Source organism: Protomyctophum parallelum, assembly GCF_964188405.1.
Source record: "Protomyctophum parallelum genome assembly, chromosome: 17".
Lineage (NCBI taxonomy): Eukaryota > Metazoa > Chordata > Actinopteri > Myctophiformes > Myctophidae > Protomyctophum > Protomyctophum parallelum.
In genome coordinates this window covers 21,955,835-21,971,737 of record NC_139719.1, presented here as the reverse complement: position 1 = coordinate 21,971,737, position 15,903 = coordinate 21,955,835, and the positions used below count along the sequence as shown (strand labels likewise).

The window sequence follows — 15,903 nt, the reverse complement described above, 5'->3', positions numbered from 1 at the left end:
TCCTGGTCCTCACAAAATAAATGATGTTTTATGGTTAAAAAAACATTTGGGGAGTTAGGCTTACAATTAGGAAAAGATTCAGGTTGCAGTTAAGCATTTAGAGGTTAGGTTTAGGGGTTGTGGTTGGAGTTATGTCTCATTTATACTTAGTTGCATGCAAGCCCGGGCCCCAGAGCGGCTGGCCAACGTTGAAGCCGCCAAACTCTACTGGCCAAAGCTGGCACTGCAGGCAGGCGGGTTTTCTTTGCCCGTGCATTTAGCATGAGTAAACCCCACGCAGCTGGGGTTTAACACGGAACGCTCGTTAGCACTCAGATTTTTATTTTTAAATGCGGAAGTGGAGCGTTCTTTCGGGACCTTCAAACTCCAGCTTCCATTGAAATGAACAGGGCGGGCCCCTGGATTCTCTGTCCGGTCCCTAGATTATATATAACTCTATGGTTGAACGCCGGTGTCACATACCGAAGATAGCAGATCTACAAGATCGCAACAACAATGCAATGCATTGGCCCAGGCCGTAGCGTAACGGTCTGGGCACCGGACTGGTGATCCAGTCGCGGTGTGCCGCGGGTTCGACTCCCGGACCCGACACGGCCCTTACCGCATGTCATCCCCCCATCTCTCTCCCGTTTCCTGTTAGCCTACTTTCTATCCCTTAAAAAAATCAATAAAGGCGTAAGCCGCAAAAACATATCTTTAAAAAAACAATGCAATGCATTGTGAGCGAGCGTGTAGATCGGCTATCTGCAGCTTTAGGGATAGGTTTGAAAAAATGTCATCCATGTGTGTGTGTGTGCATCTTTGAGTAGACATCTTGGCTGTCCCTGCGTTCCGACTTCTCAGCCCTGAGCGAGGCTCAGCTGCACCACCTGTTGAGTGCTTACAGTCCAGCCTCTCCTCGTCCACACACCTGGGCTCCGTGTCCACAAGACCAACCAGCGGCGCACAAAACTGGTGAGACGCAGAAGACTAAAGGCTAAAGCAAAATCGCTGACAAATGTGGGTATTATTTTAAAACTATTCCTAATAACAAAATGGAGCTGGGAACTTCTCCTTTGGCCCACCCATTCCTGGGACATGTGAGAATGGTCAAGTGTGGGCAGGGAAACAAACCTACCTATGATGTCACTGAGCATCACGAAGGTACTGAAAGACCCACCCACCTCAGATATCATAATCATAATCAAAATCATAATATTATGAAAATTACAAAAATATAATTGTCCGGGTGAAAATCCCCTGTGTTTAGTGTTCTAGGGTTAAATTCATAGTTAAATAACTATTATTAAAGCCACAATTTGTGCGATTATTCCCAAAAGGTTATGCAAAAGATTAGTGGGTGTCGTTCTGCTCTATTGCAGCACATGTCATTCTTTTTCTTTTCCACCAACTTCAGCTGATGTCCTGGAGAGTTTTGACACCCACCACCCTCTGGTGCTGCCGGGCAGAGGCTATCACCTGGAGCTGAGGAGAGCAGTAACAGACCCGGCCCTGAGGAAACAGCTGGGCACGCTCATAGAGCTCATCTCTGCCCTTTCGGACTCACAGCCCTGTGGAGATACAGTTGTTAGGAAGCAGCAGGTAAAAAAAAAAAGCTTTGCTGCTATTGTTACGCTTTCACGCTGATTTGTCCATGTTATTTTCTCTGCCAGGCCCCAGGCGCTGGCGGATGTTATGTTTTCATGCCTGTTTGTGTGTTTGTCTTTCCACTGCGCTGATCTCGCAAACTAGTGCACGAGAGACATTTTGCTAGTGTTTTTATGTTACGTTGTAATACTCTTTGTCTTAGAGTTGTGCTCTTCCCATGGAAGCTAAGTTGATCAAGATGGATGTCCTCCCAAAAGCCAGCCTTGAATCTTTGGACTCGTCGCCGGGTGATGTGGCGTTACCTCAGCCTGCCGCCCAGTGCCATGAGTCTGCTGCTTCAGCCCTCTCACCACTTCCATCCTCTTCCTCCACCCTCTGCCTGGATGAATTCAGCTCCGGTGGGGACCTTATTCTGTCCCAGAAGCTGAAGAGTCTTAAGCTGCAAAGTGGGGAGACGAAAGACACAGACGGGCTCAGGAAGTCAGCGCTGGACCCCTCTGGTCTCCTCACCCCACCCAACACCCCCCTCACCAAAACCCCCCTCAACCTGGAGCTGTTTAACCCAGAGAAGGAGGACCGAGATAAGAAGAAAGACAGCGACTTGCAACCCGGTGAGGATCCCTGCTGGCCCTCTGGTGTCGACTTACATGACGAAGGTAAGGGAATGATGAATGAGACAGAGAGAGAAAGATAATTCAAAGATAATTCACAGCTGGGGTTGTAGAAAAGACGAATGAGGTACAGTTGAAGGGAGGAAAAGGTCAACAGTCTCATCTTAGGAGTTTCCTCACTTTGGCTTACAATCTTCACTTCACTTGCCGTTGCGGTCTGTCTGTTCTCGGCCAAATCCCATGAAGCTGTGCTTTCTTCTCAGGTGGACTTGTGTCTGAATGTTTGGCTGCGCTGATGACGGACTGTTTGCGGCTGGACAGCACTGACAAGAGAGGAACCGTGTCGTTAAAAGAGGAGGCAGACGAGATGGACGATGAGGAGGGTGAAGAATATGACAGCAACGACGAGGAGGTTTTCAGCCTCGAGCTGGAGCGTGGTGAACGAGGACTCGGCCTCGCTCTGGTTGATGCTAGGGTGAGCGAGTTAAGTGATACTCCACGAATGAACCGACTGTACTCAGTTGGCCCCCCCATTAGATACTACTAGCACTGTGGTTCCGTGCTATTCTAGGCAGAGCCAATAACTCACAGGGGAGGGAATCCCGTAAGTACGCGTGACCTCCCACGTTATCCCTGATTGTTTTTAGAGAGGCCTTTGTGTGAGGTCAAAGGTGAAAATCATAAAAGCCCTCTTGACAGATGAAACATCTGCTCTGAGGTTCCAGGGTTATCCCATTACACTCCGCTTCCCCCCTTCCAGTTCTCTGAAACATCAGCATCATCAACAATACATGTGATTTCAATGAACTGCCTCTCTCAGACTGCCTGGCTGTTAGCGATGCATCATAATATTCTGTATCAATATCATGAGTTGCGGACGGAAACATGTGCAAAGCATTCCGGGTTCAATAGAGCTGAAATTCCCCTCTTATCTGTGTCTCTGTAAATCTCTCGTCTATCTCCTTTACACACCTGTCTTCAATCATAACAGCAGGGTGGTCCAGTGAATGTTTGTTATTGTAATCCAAAGGGGACCTCACCATTATCAATGTCGGGGGCATGGGTTAACTCTTTTACTTGCAGTATTCCTTTATCTAGTGTTCTACTATATTATATAATACTATCCCCTGCTGGTCACAAAGTGAAATTACAAATGCTATTCTTCCACTCATTAGTTTCCCTTAGATCTCAAGAATAGGACAACAGACAAACAATAATGACAAACAAAAGCAATTAATTAATTTATACTTGCATGACCATGAATACCAGATTTTTTTTTTTACTGAAAAGCATGATGCAAACGTCATGTTATTGTACAACTAAATACAGATTAGTTTGAAAGATTTGCAATAGAGATGGATGAAGTTAATTAAGCCTCTCTATGTGCATCCATCTCCAGGTATTGGTACAAAGTACGAGGAAGCAATCTGATTGGTTGAAATTGCTCTCTACCCGTGCTTCAAACGAGCATCGCACACCTAATCAAAACAAAAAACAGCTCTGCTGGGTAGTCCTCGCGCTCGCAGGCAGTGACTACCAGCTAAGCTTAGGTGTTTACACAGGACATTTTAGGTCGTAGTGGCTACATCTGTCATAAAATAATTATGATTTTTGTATCGAATGTCTTAGTTATAAGGTTAACTGTGATATAATAGCAATATTACACTCAAGGGTGTGCGCTACCGTCATTAATGGCACTTTTGCGCTGCTTACGGAACTCGCCTGTCGGCTCGTTCCTGCTGCCTGCAGCAATGCAAAGTATGAAGTAAATACTCATGTACTCAAGTACATTTTCAGAAATTGTCAGATATTTTCCAAAATTGTGAAAATACTATCTGCAAGCCTGTAGATCAGCTATTTTCAGTACATTTGAAACAGGGCTTAAGTGCTCAGTAGAAGAGCAATATTTCTATTTGGAATGGAGTGAAAGTCATCAGTTTGCAGTGTACTTACAGTAATCAAGTAAATGTACTTACTGTAGTTGCTGTCTGTCCACCACTGTCCATCTCCAGGACACTCCTTTGAGGCTGAACGGTATATTCATCCGAGCGGTCGTCCCAGACTCCCCTGCGGCCCAGAGTGAGAAGCTGGTACCAGGAGACAGGATCCTTGCCATTAATGGGATTAGCCTTCTTGGCCTGGACTACCATCGGTGAGGAGAAATAACCATTGATGAACAATTCGATATTCAAATCCTACATTTTACAGATATGGTCTATGGAGTTGCCAGTAAACATCAAAATATAAATGAGAATACTTTTTTTTAAATTGCTTATAATTCCCTCATCTATCTCCCTCTCTCTCTCTCAGTGGAAAGGAGCTGATCCAGTCTTCGGGTGAAAGACCAAGGTTGCTGGTGGCCAGATCTGACTGGACAGCTAAGGCCTTACAGACTAAATGCTAAACGTGTTCAACAGAATGTAGCTGGTCATCCTGAGACTACCAGTTGGACACAAACTGCATGTAAACGTCCCCAATTGTCCATATTCACACGTCGTACATTTTGCCCTTACATCATCACACCCGGAAGATGAAGAAATGTGGTGCACTATGGGTGTCGATATAAGGATTTCGATGGTGAAAAGAAACAAATGCACTGTTTGTTCTGAAGTTGATGCCTTTCATGTATTTCCTGCGCTGAATCACATAATACAGACAAGCCTAGGTTTTGGTTGCTCCTTGTATAGTACTTTATATTTGATATGCATATTCATTAATGGTGAATAAGTATATTCAATTGACACTGACCTCCAGTGGATGTCATATTTATAGCATTTGAAGTGAATTGTCTCAAATATTGTGAATTGTTTTGTATGCACATAGGGATAGTTTACAAATGATGTAGCAATCGAAAATGACAGATCAATCTATTTGTGCATGACTGCAAGTTGACAATGCATATCACCCCTGGGTGATTGATCTTGTATCGAGTGTCACATAATTACATAACTGTTTGGTCAAAAGCTCATATTATGTTCAATACCTCTCAAAAATGCATTAAATAATTGTTTTTAATTACACTAAACAGTCTATTTTGTGGAGCAGAGTATGTGTGTGTGTGTGTGTATGTTTCACAGAGAGGGACACCTTCATATACTGTACTGTGGTTTCAGCAAGCAATATGCAAAGACACACAGGCTATGTTCTTGAGTTATAATAGGAGGAAAGCAGGTTATTAGATGCCTATGTTTTCTACATAGGCTACCTCAGTTAAATTTAAATTATATTTTTTTATTTGTAGCTAGGACAAAAGTAACAAAGCTCAGTGCCCTTGTAGTTAGAATGAGATTGGGAGGTCGTGGTTCAATCCCCTGACCATTTCAAATCAAAGACTATACAAATGGGACATAATGCAGCCCTATTTGGCACTCAGCATCAAGGGTTGGATGGGTTAAGTTCCTGCGACATTACTACTGACTCGAGTCCAGGGGGTAAACTTGAGGCTAGTCTCTCGAGACAGACGGTTGACTCAAAGGAAAAGAGGGTGCTGTTTCTCCTTTATTTGCCCATGGGTTCTCATATTGACATGAGGCTGCCTCAGGCAACAGACACAGAAGATAGGCTCCTGCCCTATGGGCCACATATGTTTCGGGAATAGTTGGTTCCCAAGGCTAGTTCATATTCAAAGCAACAAACACTGAAACACATCAAACATTTGGAAATGTGGAGATCGTAGGGATGGGAGGGACAGACAGACATCCTGTGTTAGATGATCTACCGTAACTATACGGGGAGGGGTGAGTGGATCATGTTCTGAAGGTAAGGTGAAATACAATATATATATCTGTGATGATCTCACCTCATGTTTTCATATTTCCTCATGTACGGCTGCCACTAGACTATGTTCAGACATGTGGACACATTTACAACACCTCCGTTGCTACAAGTTACAACAGAATCTTACACAGAAGAGCCAGAGGAAGTGAGGATCCCAAAGTGAAAAGCCAATAGCAAAGTCCAAATAATTTAGAAGACCAAAGTCCATAACGTTTTTTTATTAACACAGCTGCATCATGCGAGTCAACTAGATCTGATTATTTGCAGTCTGTTAGCACAGCTGAACGATGACAGAAGCAGAGTTATACTCTGTGTACAAGGGGGTTTATGTGCCTTCACTTCTACATCCTCCAGAATGTCTAAAACACTATGAGGAATTTTCTTTCCGGCCAGATGACGTTGTCATTGTGACTTATCCCAAGTCAGGTAAGTAGTGTTTTACCCTAAACGTTAGAGCTAATACCCACAATTTATATGCATCTTATGTAGCCAAATTGATTCCATCCTTTGTTGCACTGACCATTAGTTATACAGATCAACCATTTGCTTTTTGTCTGAAATAATTCACAGCAAAACTTGACAAATCATGTCAGTTGTATTTCTATTATATATATTTTTATTTTTACCTCTCCATATCCTAAAAGACTATTCTAACATGCTGGTATGTATTGTTTCAAAAGCTGCGTCTTGTTGAATTCCATGATCAAAATTCTGAAAATGAGTAGTCGTGTCATGTGCAATAATGTCAGAGAATAGAGAAACTCAAACACAAGAGTAAACTCTTGAAGCTGAGATTACTCCTTTGAAAGGTTATATTTTGTATTGTAATGCCTGCATGTGTATTAAATATTTTTTTTTCTTTTAACTGCAATGATGAGCCTGCACAAACAAGACTTTCACCCATGTTACTTGTAATGTAATGTGACAATAAAGTTTGATTCTGATTCTGAAATAGATAGACTTAAGAATGGATAGATGAATGTCAGGTCAGGTGATAGGCATCGGTGAAGAGATCGAAACAGGTCAAGGACAAGGTCACAATCAAGGTCAGGTTAAAGGTATATTCAGTGATTTCACTCAAAAAAGCCGTTTTTGGCTGTGGGACCCAGCCTTTCGTCCAATCAGGATAGAGTCAAAAACGAAACCTAAGGTTTTTTGACCCCCAGGTGTTAACTGGGGACAGGGAGGAACTCCTTATATGGCCATGAGCACACTCTATAGTAGGGAGGATTATCACAACAAAACAAAAAAATAAGTGATATTTGAATTAAGTGAAATCACTGAATATACCTTTAAAAAAATGACATATTGGTCATAACTCAGGAACGGAGAGGCATGGAACAAGTAGTGCAGGCGTGGCTTTTATGCGTTGTTACATTAAGTCTCAATAAACAATCAATTCTGTGCATTCATGACTCAACAAGAACACTTATTATTCATTGTCATTCATGTCACAGTGCATTATGTGGGTGGGACAATGGACAGTTATGTTGGCCTTATTACTTTGCAGTGAAAACATAGAATGTGACCATAGTGTCCTGTGTGTGTGTGTGTTCAGGTACAACATGGATGCAGGAGATTGTTCCTCTCATCCAGAGTGGTGGGGATCCAACCCCGGTTGAGACTGTGCCCAACTGGGACAGGGTTCCCTGGCTGGAGGAACACAGAGCCTACCTTCTTAACCTGGAAGAGAGGCCCTCCCCTCGCATCTTTGCAACACACTTCCACTACAACATGATGCCACAGTCCTTCTTCAAAGACAAGCCGAAGGTATAGTGTCGCATTTTCTGTGAAAGACAGCAGCTGTCATGCATTGCGACAAACAAATACAACATGTAACCTATTATCGTTTGTGTACAATACGGTCGTCACACTGGAGGATGTTGAGTTGAATGGTGCACAATCTTTTCATGAAGGTGCCTTTTGCTTATTAGAAAACAAATAGAGCTGATTCTCGTTTTAAATTTTATGGACCTGCACTCATGCATTAGGCCCCCCATTTCATAAATTGTATCTCTGGGTGTTAACAGATCAGGCCGAAAGCCTGGTTGATAATTTAACTAAACACTATCATTTCATGTGGTTCATAATGTAGCCGTCATTTAGCTGGGGGCCCCCTGGAACCCGGGGGTGGAAGTCCTAAGGGGGTTCCAGGGGGATCTCACGTTGAGAACAGTGGTGGAAGAAGTACAATAAAGTACGTCCTGTATTCCAATTTTTACACAAGCACAAGTTAAAGTACAAAAGTATTATAGTACTCCGATAACTTCAGATTCAGAATATACTCACTGTAGGCCTACTTTAAGTAAAAAGTTCTCAAATGTGTCAAAATGGGTCAAAAGCTTTCAAAAATAACATTTCTAGAAGCATTGCAGTGCGACATGTTGTGACATGGTAGACCGGCAATTGAGAACCACTGTCAATAGACCATCGACAGAGCATGAGTAAATTATTAATATGTGGTTGGATCTCCTCAGGTCATTTACGTCATGAGGAACCCCAGGGATGTGTTCACCTCTTCCTTCCACTACTATGGGATGGCCGCCTACTTGGTGAATCCAGGGACACAGACTGAGTTCTTACACAAGTTCCTCGACGGGCAAGGTTGAGCTCTGCACATCTCTTAGTCATATAATTTATAACAATCTATCCACTTAGCTGATATTGAAAGCTATGGGCGCAGATATGGCATAAAGATCTATGGGCAAAGTTCAAAAGCCACTCTATCTAAATAATTGTGTTGGCGTTAATAATTGATTAAAGAAAAGGGATTCTTGCTCACACACCCTATAACAGAATGCTTGTGGTTTGTTTTATTTCTCTTGCAGTTATGTTTGGCTCATGGTTTGACCATATAAAGGGCTGGCTGAACGATACGGATAAAGAGAGCATCATGTACATCTCCTACGAGGAAATGATCATGGTAAGGTTTACAGTAAAAGTTATTTCTTATACAGTAATAATTTTCTAAACAATTATGATTTCAGAAAAATACTTCCATAATGCCACTACAGTGATGAAATCAAATGTTCTGTGCATGGTGCAGGACCTGAAGGATTCGGTAACCAGAATGTCTAAGTTCGTGGGGAAATCTCTGACGTCTGAGGTGATAGAGAAGATAGCGGACAGATGTGTGTTCAAAAACATGAAAAAGAACAAGATGTCGAACTACTCCCTGGTCCCCAACGAGTTCATGGACCAGAGCAAGTCTGAATTTCTCAGGAAAGGTGTGTCTCAGTACTATATTTATTTTGTCTTATTATTGAAGCAAAAATCACAAAACCCTATTGAAGAAGTATTTCTTTTGATGATTTTTCCTTTGTCATGTGTTTTATAGGAATTGCAGGAGACTGGAAAAACCAGTTAACGGTGGCAGAAGCAGAGTATTTTGATGCCGTTTACAAAGAAAAAATGAAAGATGTCAAATACAATTTTGTATGGGACTAAATGTGGCAGGCTGGAAATGTGCATTTACTACTATTTACTCCCTTATCTTTTATTTCAGATCAAATAAATTATTTGTTGTTCCAATAACTAAGGGCTCATCTGGCTTTTTTTTGTTAGAACGGGAGTGTGAATATTATAATGAATTGCCCACTAGGTTTTTTGATTGATTGATTGATTGATTGAAATATTTATTAACAGTTGGCAGAATTACAGTACATTTGAAGCACAAACTCAACACAAAGACTGTTAACTGTGAGTGGACGACCCAATTAAGCATTACACTCGTTTACAAGAAGGTCCACCTTGTTCAATTCATCAAAACGTTTAGACACTTACAAATAGACACTTCTATATAGTCAAAGAACAGAACAGGAATTCATCATAAAGGAGGTAAAAAGGGAAAAGAAACAGTGAGGGGGAAAAGGGGTGGGCGGTGGGGTGTCACCATATGACTCATTGCAAATTAGTTGATGTCACAAAAATGGCACAAGCAACACATACAGGCCCCTTTTCCACCGGTTGGTTCCCAGTGGGAACCGGTTCAGTTCTTTTTGGTTCTTAGTCCATGAGCCACAGCTCCAAAATTGGAACGTTAATTATGAATTGAGTGTAGCAAAACCATACCTATATTAGATTGTTATCACCATGAAACTTCCCCAATTGAGTACTTACACGAAGACAATGATTTATTGTATTACAAATTTTACATTTTTTAATATGCAAATGAGGCATTATGTAGGAAAATATGCAAAATAATCCAAAACATGAAAAAGCTACTACTGTGGAAGGGTTATCATGTATTAATGTACTTGTATTGATCCTATAAACAATTTAATACAGGGTATAGTTTGCCCACCAATTTTGAAGCTCTGGCTCATGGACTAAAAACCAAAAAGAACTGAACCGGTTCCCATTGGGAACCAACCGGTGGAAAAGGGGTCACAGGGTACTTTCAGCACCATAGAGATTTAACTGGAAGAAGAATGTGAAAGTAATGCTTTGCCTTGCCAGGAAGTGACCAATTGCTGTGTCCAGGTTGTTCCACTGGGTGTCAGTATTTCTAATAAAATAATACTTTTTTGGTGTTGGTCGGTCCCCACTCCACTGACTCCAGTCCAGACCTCAAATACCAATTCTCTAACGTGATTTAATCTGTGTGAACAATAATAATTAATAATAATAATATTTTCAGCAAAGTTGTCCATGTCCAGGCATTAGGAGCGCCGCTAAGGTCTGCTCGTCTACGACCTTCTGACTCTCAGTCTCACCCTCCTCAACTTGCAAGCAGAACCCGATTCCATTTTCAACCCTTTACCTCTGCTTCTTTTTTAGAAATTAGAATCCTTTTTTGATAACTTTTCGATTACCCGGTATGTTTACTATGTTTAGCCTCAGGGCGCAGCCATCTTTAATTATTGCGAGACAAACGCAGCGTCCTCATTCGTCTAGCCGGGAAGCACGTGACAGAGATAATGTTTGCCGACTTTAAATACAGAAAAACAGTAAACAGATGCCTCGCTTTCGCTTAATATCAATAGATATTCTTAAACACAAATATTTTAGTCCCCCTGGTATACGAACGGGGTGAAAGGAAAAACAGGTTCACCTGACCTTGTACGGCCTTGATATTGATGCACGTTGTGCATTTACATTCTGAAATTACATTTACATTACTTAAGACCATTTAACAAATTAAACATTTTATTATAAAAAAATAAACATTTTTGGACATTGTTTTTATTATCATATTTCTTCTTTTGCACATATGAGGTTTTATTTACACCCGTCCCGGCCGACAGCGTGCTTTATTGCTCCATGAAAACGTCAGTCAGGGAGTGGGACGATGCTGCTGCGTGCGAGTTCCACCTTACGTGCCGTGACTGCAAGACACCCTGCAACAATGTCCAGATGACGAGATATCAAGAATAACTTGTTCACGCAGCAAGAATTTCCAAGTTAGTTGTTACATGCTTTAAAAACCCACGATAACGACTTTAATGCAATGCAACAGAATCGTGAATTATATTTGCTTTGCTAGCATAGCAACTTCTTTAGCCAATCATGTTTTGTTAGCCCAGCATGGAAATCATCTCTAATTAATTCCATCTGCCTTCACGTTCATTCATCAGGGTAAGAAATAATGCAGTGGAGGAACATTACAAACACTAATGAATGCAATGCCTGCCATAGCTCCATAATGGATGGGGAGGAGGAAGTCGTGCAAGCTTTGTTGAGAATAATCAGAAAAAAATTATCTCCGAGTGTAAACAGCATTGTATTTGCCGCCATCAGTCTCCCCAACAACCTTTCCTTAATGCCGGAATTAGTTTTCCATTACATGTTACATGACCCTTAAGTTACAACATTACATAAGATTCCAACATGACGTTGAAGCATGAATTCCTTAAACTGCAGTTAAAGGGTATATCATATTTCTTGTCATTAATCTTCCACAACAGTGTCGATAAAAACAAAACAAAAAAACAGAATAAGCAATCTGAATCAAGCAATTGGTTCACAAAAAGCAAATACACAGTGCGCGCTGTACAGTACAATCGTACAACAACAATAATACACAATCAGTATTGATCACATTCACAACATCAAATGTCGACTCTCGAAACGTCATTGAAAACCAACGTATGCAGTATTCAGTACTAACGATCTGGTCCATAGCGTGGCGTTATAGGAAGCTGTGGACCAGTACCATATCGGTAATAGACGTGTATATTCGTGCTATTGAACACCTTTTATGTCTGTGTGTTGTTTTGAAAATATTGAACCAATGGAAAGTAGTAAAAAGTGCTTTGGACAAAACCTCTTAACTCCATAATTGGACCCTTAAAATGTCTGCTAAAGCAACTAACTCCACCACCTCTCCCCCTCATGAAAGTAATTGACAATATATGAAGTTACAACACCAACTTTGATGGGGCTGTATTGCTTTGTTTTAAAAATATAAGGTTTTCTTTATTCCCTGAAAAATGTATATTTTTCATTTCCTGAAATTTTTTAGTTATGAGGTTTCCTCCCGACAGCAGAGATATATAATTTGTATGTTGTTGTTTCTGGCAGGTCATGGATCTTTATAGATCATGGGAGATGAATGCTGTGAAGAAAGATCTTATCGATCTGTGTATGGATCATCCCCCGGGTACTCCCGTACATCGGCTCCACATGCTCTACCAACATATCTATGGAAAACCCTTGGAAATAAAAAAAAGGCAATGTCCAATTCTCAAACTTATGATTAATGTAAATTGAGTTTAATGTGAAATTAGCTAATATCTATATTCTACCATATTTACTGTTTTACTTGAATGAGTGCTTGGCTTGTCAAATTTTGATGTAGTGCCTCACAATTCTGACTTGTAGCAACCTGGAGACATTTCTGAGGAGTTTTCCCGAGCTACGGTTCTCCTCATCTGGAGAGCTCAGTGTTTGGCACAGCACTGGTCAAGTATCTCCAGCATCATCTACTTCATCCATATCATCAGCACCACCAGCTGCCAAAAGAAGAAGTAAAGGTGAGCAGGGATGATGTGGTGTCATTGTTATAAATCACCATATATACAGTTAATATGTGCGTGTGTGTGTTAGGTTGCGCACAAGTGGTGAAAAACAACCATGCTGTTTTCGTGCTCAGACACAGCCACCCACACACACAGCTCCGTAAGGGAGTGGTTGCACCACTCAAAAATCACACCTGTGTGAAGTGAAGGGCGCTCTTATCATTTTACGTCATCCTTTCATTGTTAACCCATTGACACCTATACGTTGTTCTACCTTTGATGCTGGCATGCTCTCTGTGTCTCATCAGCTATTGCTATACGGGTTCATGTGTTTGGTCCGACGGAGCATTGGTCCGAACGACAACCTACCTCAAACCCTCACCCTAACCTCCCCTGGGGCAGCACACCTAAACCTAACCCCAACCCTCTCCCGACCCCCAACGCACCTCGGACCTCGGACCAATGCTCCTTCGAACCAATGCTCCGTCGGACCATAGTATCCATGCTATAAATGTAGCAACATATTAAAGCATTTGAAGGTTTTCAGAAACCTTAGGTCAGGCCCTAGAAGGCGTTTCCAGATTCGTCCTCAGGCATCAATGGGTTAATGGGAATTTGTGGTGGACAAAAATAGACGATTTGCTTGTCTACATATGACATAAATTCTCCATTCATATTGTTTGTGTAAGTCTAAAATCTACACTATAGCTGAATATAGGAGGGGCTAGCGCCCCTCAAAAACATAGTCCACACACAACCTCAATTTGCAACACTAGATCTTTTATAATGGGTTGAATCTAGAGTGCAACACCAGTCATTGACAGCCGATCGATTAGAAACAGAAAAGTCAGATCTGATTGTATTAAACCATCAGGGTAAATAAAGGCTGGGCATGTGTATGTTATAAATATAAATATATCATTCCTGCTGTTCTCTGTTCAGTACATTTATGATTGGAAAACTTTAGTATTTCCTGCCTCTATGGCATTGATTGCAGTGATCTAGCATCAACAGAAGGTCACATGGTTTCCTAGACAACAACTCGAGTGAATTGGCTGATGATGAGATCAGGAAAGTGAAACTCATTACTAGTGTGCTCTCCCCCTCTCGCTGTCCTGTTCTCACGTCATCCCTCTGCTTCATTCTGTCTTCTTTTCCCTTGTATCAGAAACACTAAGCTCCCTTAAGAGTCTAGTCGTGTTTATATTTCTGTCACAACACCACCCTGCACGGAGTATAGTATACCTTTTTAGGCATTGTAAAACAATTAGCTAGAGAACTACAGACTGAGAGGACTGTAAAATAATGCCATACTGTAAAGTAAATCCTGTCTACTGATGGGATAAAGTAGACCTTTTTAAGCAGTTGCCATTACAATAAGAGTGTGCCCCCTAGCTGTGCTTAAGCAAGGTCACAGAGAGAGAAATATTTCTATATAGTGTCTGGAAAAGTAAAGACACGTCAGAGCTCTCCAGGACAGACACCTCTGGCCTGCGCTTCAAGGGGCGCCCCGACGAACGGGACTGATATGATCGAATGATTTGATTTGTGATCTAACAGGTCGTATTTGCTTTCATCCATGTCATTTGCTGTTCATATTCATATCACATGGACCCATTCATTTTGGGATATGCATCCCGACGGTAATCATTCAAATATGCCATTTCTTAAGATCCCATTGAGTTATGTTTACAGCCCTGTTCATTGGACTTTATATAACCTTTGAACAACAACGAAGCATTACTACACAGTACACAGTGTAGGCCAGATGACGAGGAGTGCTTGCTGCTCTCTAATAGTTTTGGTACAGGGTGGCCTCAGGGTGGCCGTCAGATGGGGGCGGTATTGATTCACAAGTTCACATAGTAGTACGCTGTGAAACAAAATGTGATTGTGGAGCAAGCGAGTGTCTCTGCCCACTGCTCTTGTTGCAGCCAGGTTTCTGTTTCCAGGAATAGGAGAGTGTGCCTGAATGAGCATACCGGCTTACTTTCAGTTTCCTTTCTCTATGGCTTCACTGGGATTGGCCCACTGTAAAATGAAAACACTGGCAACATGAATAAGACAGGAAGGAAGGGGGATTTAAAATCCACAACAGAGGAGGATTGTTACTGTCTGATTCAGATACTGGCCACTTACAAACTGACTGACGGGTGAGAAATTGGTTTTTACATTTCATCTATTTATTAGTGTGGTTCTGTACATGGAATTGTGTTTTTGTAATGGTTTTCTCATGTAGCTAGTAGTTTGGTTACTGCTTTGCTGTGTCATTATGTTGTAAGCAGACAAGGTTGTGAATACAAACAAATCTAACCTTAAGCTCTGTGATCACGTTGCATTGTGGGGTAAGCTTGTTGATTAGCTACATGCCTACAACAGGGACACCAAGTGGAAATGTTTTTTTTCCCCAGAACTGCAAACATCAAATTCTTTATTGCATTGTCTGTATACACAACACACAGTTTATTTTTTTAAAGGATCCCTGGCTAATAAGACAAATATGCCTTAAAACATTATACTTGCCCTCTATAACTATTTCTTTCATAAATGCTGCTGCTCATACTATCCTTAGGAAGTATTACGTTTATTATTAGCATAAATGCATTCCATAGATTCCATAGAGCTAGACCATATGGACAAATGACATCATCAACTTGCGACAGGAGCAGTTCCTATTGAGTGAAAGATTCCTTATTTATGAAAGAAATAAAATATTTAAGGTGTTTTTATTTTAGTTGTAGACTAGACGTCAAGTTTAATGTTTTAAATTTGTTTTCTGAGCATGCTCCAAGGCGCGCCGAGGAGCTTGCACATAGAGCGCGTTATTTCGTTCCTTTTTTCAGGTGTGTGTGTGTGTGTGTGTTCAACGGTCTCTCTCTCTCTCTCTCTCTCTCTCTCTCTCTCTCAAAAATAACGAGCGACCCGATACAATAATAATCAGTGTGTTGCGTGCCCTGGCCGTGCTGTAG

General features: G+C 41.4%; 3 protein-coding genes across 8 annotated transcripts in view; all 3 read left to right on the top strand.

Annotated features, from left to right (window-relative positions):
* Positions 1 to 5,213, top strand: part of radil2b (Ras association and DIL domains 2b) — a 28,927-nt gene extending 23,714 nt beyond the window's left edge. For both annotated transcript variants that reach the window (XM_083787961.1, XM_083787962.1), the window contains exons 13-18: positions 810 to 954; positions 1,397 to 1,581; positions 1,790 to 2,243; positions 2,462 to 2,673; positions 4,211 to 4,350; positions 4,509 to 5,213. In XM_083787961.1, coding sequence (XP_083644087.1) covers positions 810 to 954; positions 1,397 to 1,581; positions 1,790 to 2,243; positions 2,462 to 2,673; positions 4,211 to 4,350; positions 4,509 to 4,602 — 1,230 coding nt within the window. In that variant the 3' untranslated portion in view covers positions 4,603 to 5,213. The remainder of the gene's footprint in view (positions 1 to 809; positions 955 to 1,396; positions 1,582 to 1,789; positions 2,244 to 2,461; positions 2,674 to 4,210; positions 4,351 to 4,508) is intronic.
* Positions 5,214 to 6,120: 907 nt separating this feature from the next.
* On the top strand, positions 6,121 to 9,503 carry sult2st2 (sulfotransferase family 2, cytosolic sulfotransferase 2). The gene is made up of 6 exons (XM_083787097.1): positions 6,121 to 6,401; positions 7,534 to 7,745; positions 8,453 to 8,579; positions 8,804 to 8,898; positions 9,022 to 9,202; positions 9,313 to 9,503. The coding sequence occupies exons 1-6, from the start codon at positions 6,263 to 6,265 to the stop codon at positions 9,420 to 9,422; spliced, it is 864 nt and encodes a 287-aa protein (XP_083643223.1). The 5' UTR covers positions 6,121 to 6,262; the 3' UTR covers positions 9,423 to 9,503.
* A 1,754-nt stretch (positions 9,504 to 11,257) lies between these two features.
* Positions 11,258 to 15,903, top strand: part of LOC310874523 (uncharacterized protein) — a 63,053-nt gene continuing 58,407 nt past the window's right edge. For 3 of the 5 annotated variants that reach the window (XM_083787360.1, XM_083787361.1, XM_083787358.1), the window contains exons 1-3: positions 11,301 to 11,552; positions 12,498 to 12,646; positions 12,798 to 12,949. In XM_083787360.1, coding sequence (XP_083643486.1) covers positions 12,501 to 12,646; positions 12,798 to 12,949 — 298 coding nt within the window. In that variant the 5' untranslated portion in view covers positions 11,301 to 11,552; positions 12,498 to 12,500. Of the gene's footprint in view, positions 11,553 to 12,497; positions 12,647 to 12,797; positions 12,950 to 14,973; positions 15,099 to 15,903 lie in introns of those variants that run through there. The other 2 variants (XM_083787359.1, XM_083787362.1) reach the window with 2 other exon arrangements.

Coding starts and splice junctions, on each gene's coding strand:
- sult2st2 (XM_083787097.1), top strand. CDS start 6,263: ATGACAGAAGCAGAGTTATACTCTGTGTACAAGGGGGTTTATGTGCCT. Junction 8,580..8,803: donor CAAGTTCCTCGACGGGCAAG/GTTGAGCTCTGC, acceptor TTTCTCTTGCAG/TTATGTTTGGCTCATGGTTT. Junction 8,899..9,021: donor CCTACGAGGAAATGATCATG/GTAAGGTTTACA, acceptor TGCATGGTGCAG/GACCTGAAGGATTCGGTAAC.